We start from the raw sequence: 19210 nt of genomic DNA, 5'->3' as shown, positions 1-19210 counted from the left end.
AGATCGACTTTTAGAAATCATGGAGCTGAAGGCACTTGCTTTTCCACTGTCCCTTCCTGTCCCATGGTCTTCATCACTCATCAGTCATGGAGCTCTTTCCTCCTTAGTTGGACCCAGTTTCTGTCTATCTCAACGTAACACTTCATGAATTTAATACCACTGCATTAAGAGTGACCATGTGATAGAAAACCCACCTTACATCCTTGGTCCAACTCCTTTGTTACACCAGAAAGGAGAATGCAATCCCAGGAAGGAAGGGCCTTGCTCAAGTAATTAAGAGGAAGTTAACAGCAGGAACGAGACCAGAAAGTTTCCCTGGACAGTAAGTACTATTCCCCTGTTGTCTTTTCATGCATTTTTAGTACATAATAATTTACCTTATTTGAGCCTTGCTACAATTTCAAAAAGGTAGGTATTGGTATGACCACTCTCCAGTTGAGAAAATTCCAGCATAGATTTAAACAGAGTAGTTAGGGCTGGATACTAATCTGTGTCATGTTCATATGCTATGCTTGTTTTGTCCACTAATCCTCCTGATAATGATATCCAGACATTTCATGGGTTTGGACAGCAACAAGAATGTCTGCTCACCAAGGCTGGAGCTGGAGAGCTCATCTTTTTTTGTCTCCCTCCAGGAGAGTTCCTGAGTTTTGCCGATGACCTGCTCTCTGGCCTGGGTACATCTTGTGTAGCGGCTGGTCGAAGCCATGGAGAGGTCCCTGAAGTCAGTATCTACTCTGTCATCTTCAAGTGTCTGGAGCCCGACGGTCTCTACAAGTAAGATTGCTGGGTATGCGGGGAGTGTGAAACAGGATGATTTTAAGTCTGGGAGGCAAAGTGTGAGTAATCTGTCCAGGCCAACCAGATATTTGATAGGCCAGCCTATATGTGCTCCTTGACATCTGAGGTTTAGAAGAGTCCACTGGAGATGTGTGGCCACAATAAGCCACAGAATCATACAGGGTTAGTGCTGAAGGGTCCAGGGAGACTAGGGCCCACAAAATCATTTCTCCCAGTGATGAAGAATCTGTAACCCAGAGAGGGAACATGGCAAGTTAGCAAGGAGGGATGGAACAGGAGTGCCTGCCTGGTGTTCTTTTCTCAATTCTATGATATCTCCTTTGAAAAAGATTACATTAGTGATCTGAAATATATGTGTGTGTGTGTGTGTGTGTGTGTGTGTGTTTGTTAGCTTGTTTTACTAGATTCAGCTGCTTCCCTTAGCAATGATGCCATTATCAGTGCTTCACAGAGTACACTTGAGTCACTGCATTCAAACTTCTAGAGATGCAAAAGGAAGTCATTCCAAGGCTCAGCTCTTAATCTCAGAGGGAAAGGGGGCTCATCTTTCTTTTGTTCTGCTCTCAGTGAGTATGGTTGCATTGGGTTGCACCCATCATAAACTATTACATAGGGTTCTAGAGACAAGCTGTCTTCTTGTATCCTAATTATGAAACTATAGGCCACTTCCCTTAGCAACCAATTTCACCAGTTATTGAAATCATTTGTTTTTCTTCTATTTACTCAGTGATCCTCTTACTTACCCATTTACCTAATCATTAATCCCACCCTCCTCCCATCCTTTTCTTTCCCCTTTGCTCTCTTCCTTCAACCATCCATCCATCTGTTCATTCCTCTACTCCATCATTCATTCACTTACTTATTCATCACTTCTTCATTCATTCATTACATTTTTACTTCTTTGTGACTCACTTCTTCAGCATACATTTTCTGAGGACTTCCTGTGACTTGGTACTAAGCTAAGAAATGGTATGAATGTGACGAAGACAAAGGTTCTATTCTCCAATGACTTATAACTTAGTATGAAAGACCACAGACTGTGGGATCAGATTGGGCTTTGACATTTTTAGCTATGTCACCTTAAATAAGTTGCTTTACCTCTATAAGCCTCAGTAAAAAAGTAATAATCAAACCTAGGCTGTAGAGTTGCATGAGAATTAATGTGAATCTCCTTTACCTCCAAACCATATCCTGTCCCTACATCCTATGGAAGATAAAACTTTTTTCTAAAGACCATGGCACTCTTTTGAATACCCAGCATATTTGGGCTCATTGGTAACACCCAACAGATTATGCACCAAACTCGGGAATATCACTGTAAGCTAGAAATTGACCATATCATAGATGGGTGGGCCCGAGTTTTATTTTGTCAGAATGGCAAAATCATTTGGGGACACGGAGAGCTCCAGGAATGGAATCTCCAAAATACCATAGGCTATCAGATCTCTCTTGTGGGACATTTTGGCAAACTTCCTAGAGAAAGTAGCATTTGCCTTAGGCCTTAAGTGGTGACTTGGGATCCAGATCTTGAGATCATGACTCCATAGCTTCTTAATCTGTGAGTGCTACACTAACCTCATGGGCTCTAGGATCACTCCGTCTATAAAATACAAGTATGTGACTGCATTAAGAGCTATAAGGTCTTTTCCAACTCTAAAAACTATGATTGTGAAGAAAGTAGCATTTCTGGAAGATTTCATGATGGCAGACTTCTGATTCCTCTGTCCCCCATTATGTGCATACACTTGAGGGAGGGTTCCAGTCTCCATCCTGCACTTACCAGCTGTGTGACACAGTGAGCTTCTCAACCTTCTGGGCTTCCATTTCCTCCTGTGTGAAAATGGGGATAATGATAGTGTCTGACTCACTGGGACCTCAAGAGGATTTGACAAGATAGTGTACAAAAGCTCTCTACTTGGTGATGAACTCCCAGTGAGAGTGTAAGCTATTACCACTGTTGTTCTTGTTGTCCTTGTTGGGCTAAAAATTAACTTTAACTCCCTTCTCCTCCTTTTGCCAACTTACTGGGATAGCATCTAGCAGAGAGGGACAGAGCCCTGGCAAGTGGTTCCTATCCACTGAGACACAAGTTGTAAGCTTGTCTTTTGGTGACATTGTAGAACCTTGACATTAGCCAGTCTGAAATCCTACAGGCCCATTATGTAGAAAGCAATGAAATGTTTTATGGAACCCCAAAAACAGTTAACACTGAGAGCTGACAAATCAGTTGACATTTAAATGACATTTAAAATGTCATTTTCCCTCACCTCTTTTCCTTCTGCTTGACCCCCCTACCCCCTTCCCACCTCTTGAAGTAGGACCATCCTTTCTTCTTCTGTCCTGGAAATGTGCTTGTCATGAGCTTGTCATCACTAACTCTGAAGACTTCTTTATTTTATTTTTGAAATTGATTTTATTAATGGCTGTGGAATCTGGGCAGTTCTGACAAGGAGCCCAGGGTGTCGTTTGGACCCATCTCTCATCCTGCTGGTGGCTTTCCTTCCATGAAGTCTGACCAACTCAGTCTTGAGTTTTAAAATAGTTGCATTGTCAGTTCTTGGGTTTTCTCCTTTTCTGCTTGCTCGTTCCTTACCAAAATTAGTTTTCTAACTCTTGGGTTGAAATGGCTGTGTGTGGCAATAGGAGGAGGACAGGCTGAGCTGAGTACAAATACTGATTCTTCCCTATCCTCAGAACCTGCCCTGGGAAAAGCCAGTTCTCACTGCTCTGTCCCACAGTGTCTTCCTCTGGAAATAGGGAGCTGGTAATTGTTTTGATCTTATGGGGTTAAAGGGGAAAGCCTTAAGGGAGAAACTCCATGGACAGGGTTTACCAGAATGCCTTGCATATACTCTTTTGTTCTCCCTGACTCTATTGCTGGTTATCTGTATCTTTGACAAGGATAGTCCTAGAGGAGTCATTCCCTATGGGGCAGGTTGGGGTGTTGCTAGCCCTGGAAAAAAGGACCATCCAGGATCCTTTGGGAATGAAATAGTATACAAAGAGAACATGGGTCCAGACCCTTGGGTTTGCATTAAGCACAGGGCACCAGATCCCCCACGGTCACTGCCAGAGGGATAACAGGATTCAGGTGACCCAGGCGTGGAGGGCCAGTCTCTCAGGCAGGTAGTCTGAGTTCACACGTCACTACTGCCACTTCTGTCTCTGGGACCCTGGGCTAAACATTGATGTCGTCTCCTTGTTCTGCAGTTTCAACACTTTCAAAGCGAAGGTGTGTTAGATCTACCCTAGCTTGAGAGTTCAGAAAATGCATACTTATGCTGTGAGATTTCTTCTCATTCTGTCTCTCCTTCTCCTCCTGGGTTCCTGTCCTTCCTACTTTTCTACCTTTCTCTCTCCCTCTCTGGTTTTACCCCAGTGTGCCTTCCTGCATCTCTGGACACCTCTCATGCCTTTCATTGCCTCTCTGTGTAAATCTGTTCTGCATAGCTCACTCTCTGTGTCTATCTGCCGTTCTCCCAGTCATTCCTTCTTTGCCTTTCCATTTGCTTTTCTCTTAACTTCCGTTTGTCTGTGTTTAACTCAGTTTCTCTATCTTATTTCTTACTTAAGTTTGGATTCCTCTCTGTCTGTTTCTCACTCTCTTTCTCGTGCTGAGTATCCAACCCTCTCACTACTTCACCTAGGAAGGCAAATTTCTTTTGCAGACCTCCATCCGTGTAATTTTACACAGCACCACAGGGTTGAGACCAATTGGAGGAATGAAAGTCAAGGCTGATTTTCTGTCCTAAGCTCACCCGGGTGTAGCAAAACAGAAACATCAGCATTTGGGCCCTGTTTAAATTGAATTTCCTTGTTTGTTCCATTTGTTTTGCTTTTGAATGAAAACAAACAAAGAACAGCAGAGAGAGGGTCCCCAGAAGGGCTGAGAGTGTGGCCAGCTCCTGCACCCTTGGGTTGTTGGAACCGGAGAGTGACCCCCGAGCAGGAATCTCCCACTAAAGATGGATGGGTCAGGCCAGGCTCGGCACCCATGGTCTCTGTCCTTGCCTGGCTAAAGGCCTAGACACCCTTCTTGTCGCTGTTCCCCAATTTCCTATTACCCAAGGTAATTAGCCTCTGTCTTGTCTTGGCTGCCTTGCCTTTCTCTAATCATGGATGCCTGCCAAAGGGTCCTGAGCAAACATGCAGCAGCGGCCAGGCCCAATTCCTGGGGAGGGGGGTGCATTCCCACACATTCAGAGGCTTGCCCCGGGCCCGTCCTTCACCTCCCTGGCCTCAGCTCTGTGAAAAGAATGCCAAGGGAGCCTGGGTACTACAACCATGTGCCAACATCCACGGTGGGACCAGAGGGAAGGGGGGAGGAGGGGCTCTTTCTTAGCAGGGATGGGTGAGTTGGAGGAGAGGAGGAAAAGGAAAACCAGGGCCCTAGAGGAGAGAAGGCATTGTGAAAAAAAAGAAAAAAAAAAAAAAGTCTGAGGTCAGGAGTCAGACAGCCATTCCCACACTGACTGCAAAGTGAGACTTGGGGCCAGTTCTTCCCTCTCCCCTGGCTTTGATGTTGTTTTCTGTGAAATCGAAACGTTCAACTCTGTGTTCTGAGATGGGCACACTGAGGTAGGGATGCGGACTACACCCTAATGCCCAGTGCCTCCTTCCTGGATCATAGCAGTAGAGGGGGGAGTAATGGTCATCTGAGCATTCACCCTGTGCCAGGAACCACAGTGGGGATTTACATGTGCTATCTCATTTAATCCTCGCCAGAACCCTATGGGGCTGATGTCATCCTCCTCCTCCTCACCTCCTATTTCATTGTTGGGAAAACTGGGCCTTAAAGGGGTTCACATTTCACCCCAGATCACATGACAAGAAGAAATAGACCTGAGATTCATACCCAGGCTAACTCTGAGACCCACCGTCCCCTCCCCTCACCCACATGCTGTCCCCATCCTTGTCCACCACACATGTGGAGCTGTCTGAGCCTGGGAGCGGGAGGGGCTTTGAACTGTAAGCAACCCTGTTTGCAGTGGAAGGACCACTGGGGCCAGGCAGACGCCGAAGGTGGCCTGCAGACTCCTGGGGAGGATGCCTCACACTCACCCATCTCATCTGGGAAATGGAACTGAGTAATCTGATCCGTAAAACGAGATGATTAGTTCTACCTCCTCATGTCGTCACAAAGATTAAAGTGAGTAGTAGATGAGGAAGTGCTTTGAATTTTTCCTAACGTTTCATGAAGGGTTTTTCTCGGTCACCCCATTTGTCAAAGATCAACAATGGGGAGGGCAGTAGGCATTTTGAATCCACATGCCTCTCTCCACTCCCCACTTCATGCCCATATTTTTAAATTAGGCCTTTGAACTAAGACAGAGGGAAGTTTCTACCTCCACTCCAGCACCTACCCATAGTGTGACCTTGCGCAAATTTCTTAACCTCCCTGAGTTTCAGGTTTTCAACTGTAAAATGGAATCACAGGAGGGCTTTTTCCATAGGGTTGTGAGGATTCAATAGACAGAAACAGGGAAAGAGCACAAGATGGTGTCTAACTCATTGTCAGGACTTAATAAACGGCAGGACAAGGAGCACCACTGTCATTACCATTGGTGACAGCAGTCTTCACCTAAGCGGTTGGGCCTGGGTTGCATGTTGACCCTGTTGTGTTCACAGCATTCCAGTGGGAGAACACGTTTAACCTTTATCTCTCACGCTGGCCATTTACTCATTGTCCCCAGGCACTTGGTAGAACGTGGCAGTAGCAGTAATTCTTCCTTCATCAAGGTCTCTGCTCCTACCTCTTCCCTTTTCCCAGGGTGGACTTCTCCTGGCTTTCCTCATGATGGTTCCCATGATGGTTCCCTTTCTCCTTCATGTTTGCAATTACATGTCATGTCATGTCCTTACAAAGGCCTTCCTTGACTACATGATCGCCGTCGGTCCTGCCTACCGCACATATAGACACACAAAGCCATGTACTTACTAAAGCTTAATGGTTTGGTATCTGTTTGCTTGTTCGTTGTCTGTCTTTTCTGACCAGACTGTCAGCTGCACAGAGTAGGATCTGCGTCTGCCTTTTTATCCTCTATCCCTGGCACCTAGAACAGTGACTGATGCCCATGAAGAATACAATACATGGTTGTTGAAGGATTTGAATAGTTCCCAAGTCGGTGCCGAAGTCTGGAGACACTGACTTATCCCCTTCACTCATTCACAACCTCTAACTGCCTTTCTTACCAGATATCCAAGGGACATCATCTTAGTACTAAGTACCTAGGTCGTCCTCGTGCCCTATGTCTTTGTCTCTGTATCTACCTTGAGATTCGTCTGTCTGCCTATCTACCTACAAACCTACCATAAACCTGAGCTCATTTAATCCTCCAAACAACTCTCTAAGACAATTACTATTATTCTTATCCAAGAGATTAGGCTACTAAGGCACAGAGAGTTAAGGTAACTTCACCAAAGCTTCAAAGTCAGTAATAGAGGACAAGCCAAGCTTTGAATTCAGTTCATTTATTTCCAGAGCCTGAGCTCAAAGTTTCTGCACTAGATCATGAGAAGGACTAGCCATGTAGAAATGGTGAGGGTTAAGGGGTAGAATCTATTCCGAGGGATCTTTTGTGCAAAGACCCATGCATACCCAGATGAGTTGAAAGCAATATGGAAAATAGATCTTCAGTCCTCACACCAAAAGCTACTTGGCTACAACCACCGAAGGCCAGACTTCCTCCTACCTCTGCAGTCTTGGTATGGCCACAGCCCCAGGTAAGCTCCGCGTCTGTACAAGGACCTCTGCTTCTCTTAGCCATGTGCTCCCCATGCCATTTGGAGCTACCCAGGATCTCCAGCTCCCATCTGCTGAGTCGTTTCCCAGTGTCTCCAGACTGCCATGTGTTTCTGCAAACAAGTCCAGGCTCCTGGCCCAGAGATGCTGTTCCAAAAGCCCAGAGAGATTGGAGACGTTGGATGGAGGGAGCATTGCTGGGCCCCCAATGCCCCCAGGACACCACCCCTGCTTCGGCACAGCTCGGGCAGCACATTGCAGAAGCAGCCAAGGCCACTGCCATGAATACTATAATTATATATTAGATGAAATCCCAAAGTTTCCCTTTATTTACATTCCTACCCTACCCTCTTCATTTCCTCTCTTCATGCCAAGAATCAGCACAGACTTTACTGGAAACAGCATGAAAGTCATCGGGAGCCCTCTAAGGCTGGCTTCCAAAAGTACTTGCCCAGATGATGGGAGGCGAGAGACCCAAGGGTCATCTTGCTTCTGGCTCTGGGCTGCTGTGAGGCCAGGGGCGAGGATTTTCTCCTTTGGAGGCCTCCGGGTCTCCATTTGTAGAAGAGGGATTGAATGAGGCTAACCCAAAAAACCATTTCGTGAATTTACAGGCTGTGCGTCTTAAGAGACAATGGAGGCAAAGGGAGGGACTCAAGCCCCTGGTGACTGGAGAGTTTGAGTCTGAATGGAAAAGCTTCATTCAGCTTTAAGGCCCCACACTTCTCTCTCTGTTTCAGTAATCCTGTCTGATTAATGGGCCTCCTGAGCCAAGTCCCCAGTGTGACCAGGCCCAATTTCTGAGGGGACTTTCAGCATTTAGGAGAAAGAAGATAGGCACAGAAGAAGCCTGCCATGTTGACCAGGGCCCTGGGCCACAGCCCCTGGACCAATGCAAGCTGAGGCAGAGGCCCAAGGTTGATCCAGGACACACCAAGGCAAAGAGCCAGGACAGGCCTGATAATTCTTGTCCTGCTCTTTTACTGGCTTTTTCTTCCCAGTGTGATACTTTCTCAGTTCTTTTTTCTTCTCTTCAATCCTTTTTCCCTCCCTCCCTGCCTCCTTCCCTCCCACCACTTCCCTTCTCCCTCTCTTTCTCGACTTTTTCTCCCTTCCTCCCTCCCTACCCACCTCCTTCCTTCCATCGCCCTCCCTTATGCTCTCCCTGCATCCCCTCATGTTTTTCTAACATCTCATCTTTCCTTTCCCCTTTGTCCATTTTTTAATTCTTTGACTCTTTTCCTTTCCCCCTCTTTTTTCCTTCTCACTTTCTACTTTTCTCTCTGTCTTGGTCACAGATGTTGCCTCTCTCTTGGTGTCACTCTGACTTCCCATCGTCCGTCTTTTTTTTTTTTTTTTTTTTTGTCTGTTTTTCCTTCTTTTTTTTTTTTCCTTTTTTTTCCTTCTTTCTTTTTTTTTTTTTTTTTTTTTCTAGTCTGTGTGTCCTTCTCTTCTACTTGTCATTTCTGCACGTGCATGTCTTGTCACTTCTCCTTTACTTACCACTTTTCGGTCTCTGTCTCAGTCCCAAGATCTCTGTTCTTTCATCCTTCCGTATACTCCCCACCCCAGCCTAAATATAAGAGTCTGAGCCCATAATATGGTCTGGAGCCAACAGCCAAGCTATGGCCAAGGGTCTTTCAAAGCCAAGCAGGGGCCAAGGGCTTCTAATGCCCCAAACCTGAATGGAATGTGACATTCCGTGGCTGTGGTGCCCTGTCCTATTGGTTGGGAGGTGGGGTGGAGAGTCATGACAGAGGCAGCCTAGCGACAAGACTTAATTCCCTCTAGCATCAGGTCATACTGACCTATCCACAGTGCACAGTTGGGGCCCTAGAGAGGGGAAGGGCTGTCCTAAAGCCAGAAGCATATACAGCCATGCATCTCAAGCCAAGAGAGACTCTGTAGAGGAAAAATAAAGCTGTTTTTCAGCTGACAGACAGTGAGGCTCCTAAAACCTGCTGGGGACTCTCAGGCAGGCTGTTTCTTTTCTCAAACTGCGTCAAGATTTCATCCAGGAATGGGACACCAGCCAGAGCTCTGGAGGGACAGGGCACAGACTGCTTGTGTGAACTCATGGAGGGCACATGGGTGGGAACTGAGGCCATGCTGGAAAGTTAGGCCTTGAATGCTGGGCAGAGAAGCTAGACTTTATCCTGCAGGTGGTGGGGAGTGGAGAAAAGCTTGAGGAGAGACAGGTTATATTTAAACCTGTGTTTTGTGATGACCGCTCTGACCCTTTGACTGTGGTGTGTAGAGAGTCCGGGGGTAGGTGGCATTTGATGTACGGAAAGGGAGGGTGGGGTCCTCACACATTTGGGGAACCAGTGAGTGGTGCCCTGAGTAGGGCATGTGTTGGGCCAAACTGAAGCAGTATGGGCTCAGCTCAGTCCTGGAAACCGCTAAGAACAGGGCAGAGTGCTCAGGAAAAGGGTGTATTTGTTGAGCATCTGCAATGTGTCTTACACTAGATTGGGTACTTGGGATGCAGAAGTCAATAGGCCAAATACATACAGCCCCTGTCCTCACAGAGCTCACAGGTACAGTGGGGAAGCAGAAGAGACGAGACATTTCCATGATGCTTCATGCTCTGACGGGGATGTCCAGGGGCTGTGAGAACCCCTTGGAAGGGCCACTAATCCAGTCAGGTCTCCTGCAGGCCTGCTCTGCAGATTACTGCAAAGTCTTCCTGAGGACGTAAGAGGAGGGGTTGCACTGGGCTGAATAGTACACCACCTCTGCTCCCACCGCCACCCCTACCCCCAAAATCCATGTCTATGCAAAACCTCAGAATATGCCCTTATTTAGAAATAAAGTCTTTGTAAATGTAACAAGTTAAGGATCAAGATGAGCTCATACTGGATTAGATTGGTTCCTAAATCTGGTGTGGTTACTGGTATCTACCATGTGAAGACAGAGGCAGAGATTAGAATTTTGCTAGGGCCCTATCAGCAAACATTCTAATGCTGGCCCTCACTGAGATGGTAATCTTGGGGGGGGCAGTGAGAGCCTCATGTTCAGGGTATCAGGAGGCTAAGGGACACAGGGTAAACTCTCAGCTAGGCTTTGTAGGGAGGCACTTTCAAGTGACGTCAATGGGTCAACAATGGTTATTTATAATAGGGAGTGGTGGTGACTGTGGTAAACTAGAAATGGAGCAGAAAACACTTAGCTCTAGACAGTTGTTACTATGTGAGAGTATAGACCCAGTGCTGAAAAATATTCCAAGCCATAAATCTAGGAGCTTAAGTGAAATCTCTGAATTAGTACTTGCTGGCAACCAATTTAAAATTGGCCACGTAGACCAAATCTGTAAGTCACAATTCGCCTGCAGGTTGTTAATGGAGAATGCCTAATCTAGGTAAGCTCTCTCAGTGTACAGATGTGGAAGCGGAGGCCCTGAGAGACTCATAGACTTCACAGTCAAAGCAGAGCCGGGAGTAAGAGATAGTGGTCCTGACGGCTGATCCAGGCTTCTTTCCAACAAGCCTTGACCCCGCCTTCTACCTTAGGCTCACCTTGTTGGAGCGGGAAGCGCAGAGACAGTTCAGCATGTGAGGGGATCCTGGGATGGGATCACAAGCCGCCACTCTGGGTTCTGTGTTCGGCTTTGCTGCCCATCCACAAGGGACCTTGGACAAAGAGCTTCCTTTTCTTGAGTTTCAGTTTCTTCCTGATTACAATGAAGCGACTGGATGGAGAAATCCCTTCCTGCTCTGATTTCTAGGACTCTAGGAACTGAAGATAGGAGTGGACCCAGGCTAGAAGCCAGACATCCTAACATTTCCCTGCTCCCATTGTCTTGGATGTGGGTCCATCACTGCATGCCAAAGGGCTGTCTGTCCCCCTGACTGCCACCTCCACCCGTAAAGGAGGCTGTTGCTATGAGCAGTCTTGAGGGTCCTCACTGGAAAGGTGTTAGCGGACTGCGGGGGATCACCGTGAGTGATGTATGGAAACTCCGCGGCGAGACACAATCCAGATTTCTGGCATTTTTCTTTCTGCTCTGTTCTTCTTTCCCCCAAGGACAGTCTCTCCCATTTACCAACAACCCGTCGTGCTTTCACGTTTGAAATACAACATAATTGAGCTCAAGGCTTCAGAAGTCATTGACCTAAACCTTCTCTCTTTATAGGAGAAACTGAAGATCAGGGAGGGCACAGGCCTGTCCTCCATCTGATTCTCTTAGAGAATCAGTGTCAGAGCTGGGCTAGACAGGGCTCTTAACTCCCATGCAGACCACCTGCTGCTTTCTTGTCCTGGATCCAAGCATACTTGTGCCCCTTATCATCTGGGGTGTCTGAGAGGCAGAGAGCCTGGGGTTTGGAGTCAGGTTTCCCTAGGGTCAGTTCAAATGTCAGGTAGTTCCTGGCTATATAAGATACTTATTTTCCCTGGGTCTCAGTGTCCATGCCTGTAAGGTGAGGGTACTATTATTTACTACATTGGTTTCACTGTGAGGCAAGTAGGGAGTGGTGGACACATGCCTAGCTCCCAGGCGTGGGTGCTGAGCACACAGTAGGTGCTCACTGTCAAGTACATACCAAGCGCGTACAAGATGTTTCTTTAGTAGATCTTCTTCAAGGACGACCATAAAGGGGACTCGTGATCAGCTGACTGTCCTGGAAGTTGTTCACTTTTCTCTGTTCTCTCGGAGCATCTTTCAGGAGCCTTTGGGATGTAAGATGTGACAAATTTGGGATTGTTCTCACCAAATATCTGACATAACAAGAGGCACCTTCCCTTTTTCTCTTTTTCTTCTACTGCTCCTTGAACCCATCCCAAATACAGCTCTCATGATGAGAGGGAGCTAAGACTGTCAGTGCTCCAAGATTAGACCTGTTTTAGAGCCCATGCTTTAGGAGTCTGTGAGCCCCTAACACAAGGCCAGGTATTTAATAGGCTATCCGTTCAGCAAACACCAACGGTCAGTAATGGCTACTGTAGGTTAGATGGATGGAGTCAGTACTTCACATAAGCACTTGTGACTTAGTCAAGACCAGAGCAATGACATAACGGCCTTCCAGTCACCGTCATCACCGACCACTTAGCAAGTTCTGTCACTAACTCTTGGGTCCTTCACAATATGGTACTCTCTGAGGCAGGTACTGTAGTATCCTTGTGCTACATCTAAGAACACTAAGAAAGGCTAAGTGCGTTGTTCCAGGCCGCCTAACTGGTGAATGGCAGGACCATGAGTCTAACGCGAGATGCCTGGCTCCAGAGTCCCCACTGGCATGTTCCTATGCGTTCCTCCTAGAGGCTGTGGTGGGGCTGGAATTTGAAATCCTACAGCTCAGATTGAGAGAGCTTTGTCCAGTGTCGGAAGCAAACTTGTGAGCAGCTAATTATTCTGGGGCGGAGGGTGATTTGCCCATAATGAAGGCACGGAAATTCTGAGGGCATGGTGATCTCTCGCAGGCAGTGTATCTAGGGAGAAGTGCGTCTGAGCCAGGTCTGGAAGAGTGGATAGCGTTGACCATTTAGAATTAGGGAAGTTAATGCATCCTGGACGGAGGGAACAGCTGAAATAAAGACAAGAAGGTGGAAAATTAAAGGGACACGTAAAGGAACAGCAGAAGGTCTAGGACAGTTGAGATATTTACCATATGAGGTTGGAGAGGCAGAACTTGCAAGGCCTTGTAACGCAGACTAAGGAACCAGTGATTGATTGATTCTGAGCAGCCGTGAGAAGGTTACATTCGGATCTAGAATGGTCTCCGTGGAGTGTGGGTGAGATTAGGGACACTTAGAGAGCTGTTGTAATTGTTTTGGTGGAAGAGATAAGGAATCTGGAATCAGAAGAGGGGCAGAAAGGGATGAGAGGATGGAGAGGGTCCTAGGAAGTGGGCTTGTTGTGCTCGCAGGTTTTTTGGAAGTCCATAAGCCAGCCTCCTTGAGAGGATACAGCACAGAATTCAGAATTTTAAAATCTGCCTTTAAATTTCATCGTTAGGTAACCTTTGAAAAAATATGTCTAACTTTTGAGACCAAGCCTTTGTCTGCATTCAGAAAGGGGGAATTAAAAAAAAAAAAAATCAACCTCAAAATGTGTCTGTCAAATTAAAAACGAAAAAAATTATTCTATATGTCAATTCCTGCCCCGGATAGAACTTTTATTTATATTAATTTCCTCCCATCCTTTCCATTTGTTTCAGTCTTATTGCAGTAAGCATTCACATTAATTCTCCCTCTCCACCCCTCCCACCCACCCCTCCACAACTGCCCAACTTCCCTCTCTGCATCCCTCTTTCCCCAGGATGCCAGAAATGAAATAACATTCTTTGCATGTTTGTTCTAAAGCTCCTGGCGGCCTTCCCGCAGACCCCTGGCTGGGTCAGGACTCATTTGCATTAGCATGTGTGAGGCCAGCGTGAAGGAGAGGGAGAGGCCCTGTTTTCAAGGAGTTTCATCAGGCACCCCTGCCAGAAAAAGGAGAAGTTACTATTTCTTTCTGGGAAACATTCACGGATTGAAACAAGCAAGGAAGGCCGGGGGTGGGGGGGTGGGGGGGTGGGGGGGTGGCTGTCTGACTTGTGGGGAAGTTGGTGCTTGGGTAAGCTGCCTGCCTGACTCCCACGGACTGTATCCAGCCCTATCATCCTTATCACAGGCCTGCCCCCAGAACTCTCTCCTTCAAGAGTGTAGTAACTTAAGACCTAAATAGATACTTCTTAACTGTATCTATGGCCTGTAACAGTAGAAGAGAGAGAGCACACAGGCAAGGAAGACACTCAGAAGCTACAGAATAAATAAACCGGCAATTTTTGCTGGCTTCTAAAGAGATATTAAATCAACAAATCTTCTTTTTAAAAAAGAGGTAATCCCTAGGGTTTTTTATTTGTTTATTTTTGCTTTAATCCTGTGAATTTTTAAATAAGGCACTGTCTCAGAGTCATACTTTTTTCCAGGAATCTCAGTAACCTTGTCCAAATCCAGCTAACCATGTCAGGCCAAAGGGAGTCCCCCGGAGGCATCTCAGGAGTGCCATTGGCACATAAAATGTGCTGACCCTAGAGGCATGGATTAAGCCATTTACAAAGAGGCAACCCAAGTTTCTGGTATTTTATTGGACAACCTCCCATAATTTCCCATTATTCTTTTTCATTTCCTAGCTTGGGTATGTCTTCTTCAAACAAGACCTTTGCCTCTTTCTTTATGATAGTATCCATGTAAATACTTCATAGAAAAAAAGGAAGAATCGGTGATATGAATGGCTGTTATTGAAAGAGTGCTATCGACATGCCAGACACTGTTCTAAATGCTTTACATAAATTACCTCGTCTGGCCCTCTCAGGAACTCAATGAGGACAGAGCTCTATTATTCCCATTTTACACATGAAATGACCAAAGCCCAGAGAATTAAGAAATTTGCCTAAAGTCATGCTGTAGTCAGTAGCAGAGCCAGGATTTCAATTCAGACTGGCTGGTTACGGAGCCCAAGCTCCTCATCACTCATGAGTCCAGCCTCTTCTGATGTCGTATCAGCCTTGAATGAGCCTGCTACGCAGCAGATTGTGCCCTCCTCCCATCACAGGGCCTTGGCACATGCTGCATGTCTTTTTCACTCTTCAGTCATCAGCCTAAATGTTGCTTCTTTAAATGGCATCCCCAACCCATAATCTAAATTATGCCTCCTTACTCCTTTCCCTTATTGCAGTTATTAAACTGGGAGATGACATATTTATGTGTGCATTAATGTCTGTCGCCTCTGAGACTTGACTGTCCGTGAGAGTAAACATAGTGTTTATTTCCATATACTCAATGGCACACATGCAGGAGGCATTCAGTGAATATTCATTGATACATGAATGCTTGTAATATTACATTTAATCTGTAAGGTTAAGCTATAATCCTATGAGGCAGACAGTTTTCTCCCCTTACCTTAGACATAAAGAAATGAAGGTTTACCGAGGTTTAGTAAAGTAGGCAAAGTCACTAAGGGAGTAAATGGCAGAACTACTATTTGAAAACAGGTCTTTCCTGATCTCAGAGCTCATGCTCTGAACCTGCGTGCTGTGTTCCTTCCTGAGAAGCCCTAGGAGGGGCATCTAGAGAAATGAGGCAGGGCAGCTGCCCTGATTCAGACCTCCCTCTTCTGCTGGGAGGAGCCGGGTGTGTATGCAAACCACCATACAAAAGGCAATTAAAATTGGCGAGCTGGTTCTACGATATTGTACCAATTATGAGCTATGGAAAAAGGTGGGGAGAAACAGGAATTTGGGGGACAGTCAGGAAGGATGTCCTTTAACCTTTCCTTACTTAGCCAGAGCACACTTCGTCTCTAAGGCTGTGCTCTAATGTAACATCCTCCTTATTAGCACTGGTATTCAATCATTCCATTTGGTTTTGAGTCTCTACATCTCTGAAGCGCCCTAACATGCATTCTGGGGACCCAGAGATGAACAATGTCCCTGCCACCATGGAGCCCATGAGAAAATGTGGCCCATGATATGAGAGCTCAGATGAGAGAATGCCTCTCAGTTCAGTAAAACCTGGCCAGGAAGAGTGATAATTTGGTTTCGTTTTAAGGAAGAGCAGGATCAGTAAGATGCAGGTAGGGAGAGAAGGGAGAATGATTTTCCATGGGGAGGGAGTCATAGGTGAAATTTACTGAAGGCAACATAGGAAGAAGAAGGCAACATAGCAGTTTATAAGCCCTGCTCAAGTTACCGTCAGGCAACAGGACGGTTTTGGTGGATGAGGCGGAAGAGATTGATGGGGTCAAATCATAAAGGGATTCTTGTTTCTAGGCTAAGAAGGGTGGACTTTATCTAAGGAAGTCATTAAGTTTTAAACCAGATGCTTAGTAGACATTGTCAGATTTGCCCTTTAGAAAGTTCACTCTGGCTGATAAAACCGGCAGTAGGTTGGAAGTGGGAGAGAACTGTAGGAAGCAAATGAGGAAGCTCTTTCCACGGCCTGAATGAGAGGCAGTGAGTTCTAATGGTAACTAGAACCGGAAGAGAGGAGGGTGGTTGAAATTTATAGTGTCCAATGAACAGGACTGAGACAGGGGTGGGGGTGAGCCAGACATAGCTCCTCAGCAGATACAAATTTGTCCTGTCTGATGCTTATTGGTAAGAACTCTACTTCACTCCCTTGCTTCCTAGGCTGGCCCCGGGGAGAGCAGTAATGTGGGTAACCAGAAAGCATTTTTCCAAGCCCATACTGTAAATTGTAACTATCCTCTGAAAGATAAAAAATAAGTGAGCTTCTGTGAGTTGGCAAAAGTCCCCATTATACCCCCATTTAATTTTTAAGAGTACTTGGTTCTCATCTGTGTGTGAAATAGCATGAAATTCTTTAGAGATGTCACTACCATAGGAGGGGCTGTTAGGGTTGAAAGAAGAACGGGATATGGTTTCTTTCTCCCAGAGAGCTCACATCCCAGTGGGGATGGCAGCAAGTAAAGGACAGAAGATAAAGGGTAGAAGAGGACAGTGTCATTCATAGCTTCATGTCCTAGGTACTGAGACACTCAGAGGAAGAAGCATTTGGCCCCATCAGAACAGGTATGGATCTTTCCCAGAGCCCGGAAGTTTGGTTCTTCCAGACTTCCAGGTGGAGAGAAATCTGGCCAAGGCCACATGACCAGGCAGTGGCAGAAGTTTTATTTTCTCGTCACTAAGCTGAGCTGGAGAGCTGAGCAGAAGGGCAATCCTCCTTCTGGGACAAGGGTCCACTACAGTTTGATTAATGATAACGGTTATCTCCCACCATCACCATCACCACTGCTGGGACATTTAGGAATGCACCAGATACTATATTAAGTATGTGATTAAACGTTATCTTGTTTCATCGTCACAATAATGTTCTAAGGGATAGTTCAGGATTATATGAGAAGCTGGACTTATGAATGCAAATAGCAAAAACTCAGAAGTGCTTATGGGAAAAATGGAATGTATTGACTTACGTAACTGGGAAGTTCAACAGGCATATGCTGACTGCATACCCAGCCGAATCTAAGAGTGCAGGTGATATGACACAGATTCTGTCTCTTTCTCAACCTTGCTGTGTTTGGCTGCATTTTGAGTTGGGTTTTCCTCATGCATGGATGGAGGTGGACCCTGGCATAGGGTTGGATGGTCCTTCATGCCTGGGATCTTAGAAAAAGAGGGCCATACCCCTTCCCTACATCCCTCACCATCCCCAGGAAAGGACTCTAGTTGTTTTGCTTGGGTGATATCCCCACATTAGGGACATGAAATGGAAGCTCCTATCCAAATCACAGTAAGAGGTGGAAAAATTGCTCTTAAGTGGACACAGACACCCTGCTTCCAGAAAAAGTAAGGGAAACAAAACTGAAAACAACAACAATAAAAAAATCCTATTGTCCTTTGAGTTTTATTATCCTCTTGATACGGTCAGGGAAATAGAGGTTCACAGAAGTGAAGCACAGACCAGGGTCCACGTATAGGTCTTTCTGATGCCAACACCCTGATTCTTAATCACAGTCTTGCACTTACACTGTGTTTCCTCATAGTCTATGTTCTTTCTCAGGGAGATGGGAAGGTGGGAAGGTGGAAGCCCTGCTCAGGGGCAGCATCCCAACTCACAAAGAGGAAATAGACAAGAAGGTTCACAGGGAGAATGGGCTGGTGTGATTACAAAGCAGGGTGCTGGATAGAACTGCCTGGGAGCCCCAGCCTTCTATCTTGGCTTTAGGAAACATTTACTGGACCAGTGACATCAAGATTCATTGTTGGAGAGCAGAGTGATTTGAAGGTGGGTGGACGGGCCGGGAAGCCAGAGCTCAGAAGTATCTTGGTGCCGTCTTTGTCCTTGGACCAACCCAAGCCTTGTAGAGATTTTTTTGCAAGAAGGAGTAGTTGTGTCTTCCATGTCAAGGTGAATGTAGCACAAGGAGCCCTCCGCCAGGAGTTGAATTACGCGCCAGCTCCATCACACTGCCACTCTGTGTCTGTCCTTGATTAAAACGTCCCCTCTCCACCCTCCCTGCAAACATCAAATTCCCTGAATGTAAAATGTGGGCAGTAAACCCTGCTTTGTCTTGCTTTCAAGGTTATTTGTGTAATAAGCTTTGCAATGTGTAAATTGATAGGTGTCAGGGATGTATTCATTTGTTTGCTTTAATCATGAAAATGAAAATAAAATGCAGAAAATATGGAGATGGTTCCATAAGCCACCGTGTGCCCACCATAGAGGATTAAGACCGGCGGGGGCCCTGCCACACTTGCTTCAGGGCTCTTTCTTTTATCCCAAAAGAAATTAAAATTAAAAATGGACTTGACGATTACCCTTTTCCCATCATCAGCCTGATTCTGCTCTCCCTACCCTCTTAAGATACAACCACTGTCCTGAGTCTGTATCAGCCTCGTCTACAGAGCAAAGTGAGTTTATGTTTATCTGTTTGCTTGAATTTTAGTTTTTTACTCTCCACTGGCATCCCTAGTTTCCTGTGTGAGCAAATTGAAAGTACAGCAGCTTCCAACCAACACAGTTTTTGTTATTTCTTATTTATTAATCATCTTAATTTCTGTAACAACCGTATATTCAAAACCAAGGCACCGAAAATCTCACTGGGTCTTATCTCTCCTGGGAACCTTCCCTCCCCACCCCACTTTTTATGTCAATACCTATAAGAAAATAAATATTTTAATAATGTATCCTTCTAATCTCGTGCTTACGCAAAGCCTTACGTCT

At 45.9% G+C, this 19210-nt stretch overlaps 1 protein-coding gene across 3 annotated transcripts in view; it reads left to right on the top strand.

The window, feature by feature from the left end:
* Positions 1-19210, top strand: part of LOC111145742 (astrotactin 2) — an 867423-nt gene that overhangs the window by 816477 nt on the left and 31736 nt on the right. For all 3 annotated transcript variants that reach the window (XM_022500914.1, XM_022500912.1, XM_022500915.1), the window contains one exon: positions 636-777. In XM_022500914.1, coding sequence (XP_022356622.1) covers positions 636-777 — 142 coding nt within the window. The remainder of the gene's footprint in view (positions 1-635; positions 778-19210) is intronic.

Source organism: Enhydra lutris, unplaced genomic scaffold, assembly GCF_002288905.1.
Source record: "Enhydra lutris kenyoni isolate GAN:26980312 unplaced genomic scaffold, ASM228890v2 scaffoldscaffold13, whole genome shotgun sequence".
NCBI classification, from domain to species: Eukaryota; Metazoa; Chordata; class Mammalia; order Carnivora; family Mustelidae; genus Enhydra; species Enhydra lutris.
The sequence above is the reverse complement of the archived record's forward strand: the minus strand, read 5'-3'. Positions and strand labels throughout refer to the sequence as shown.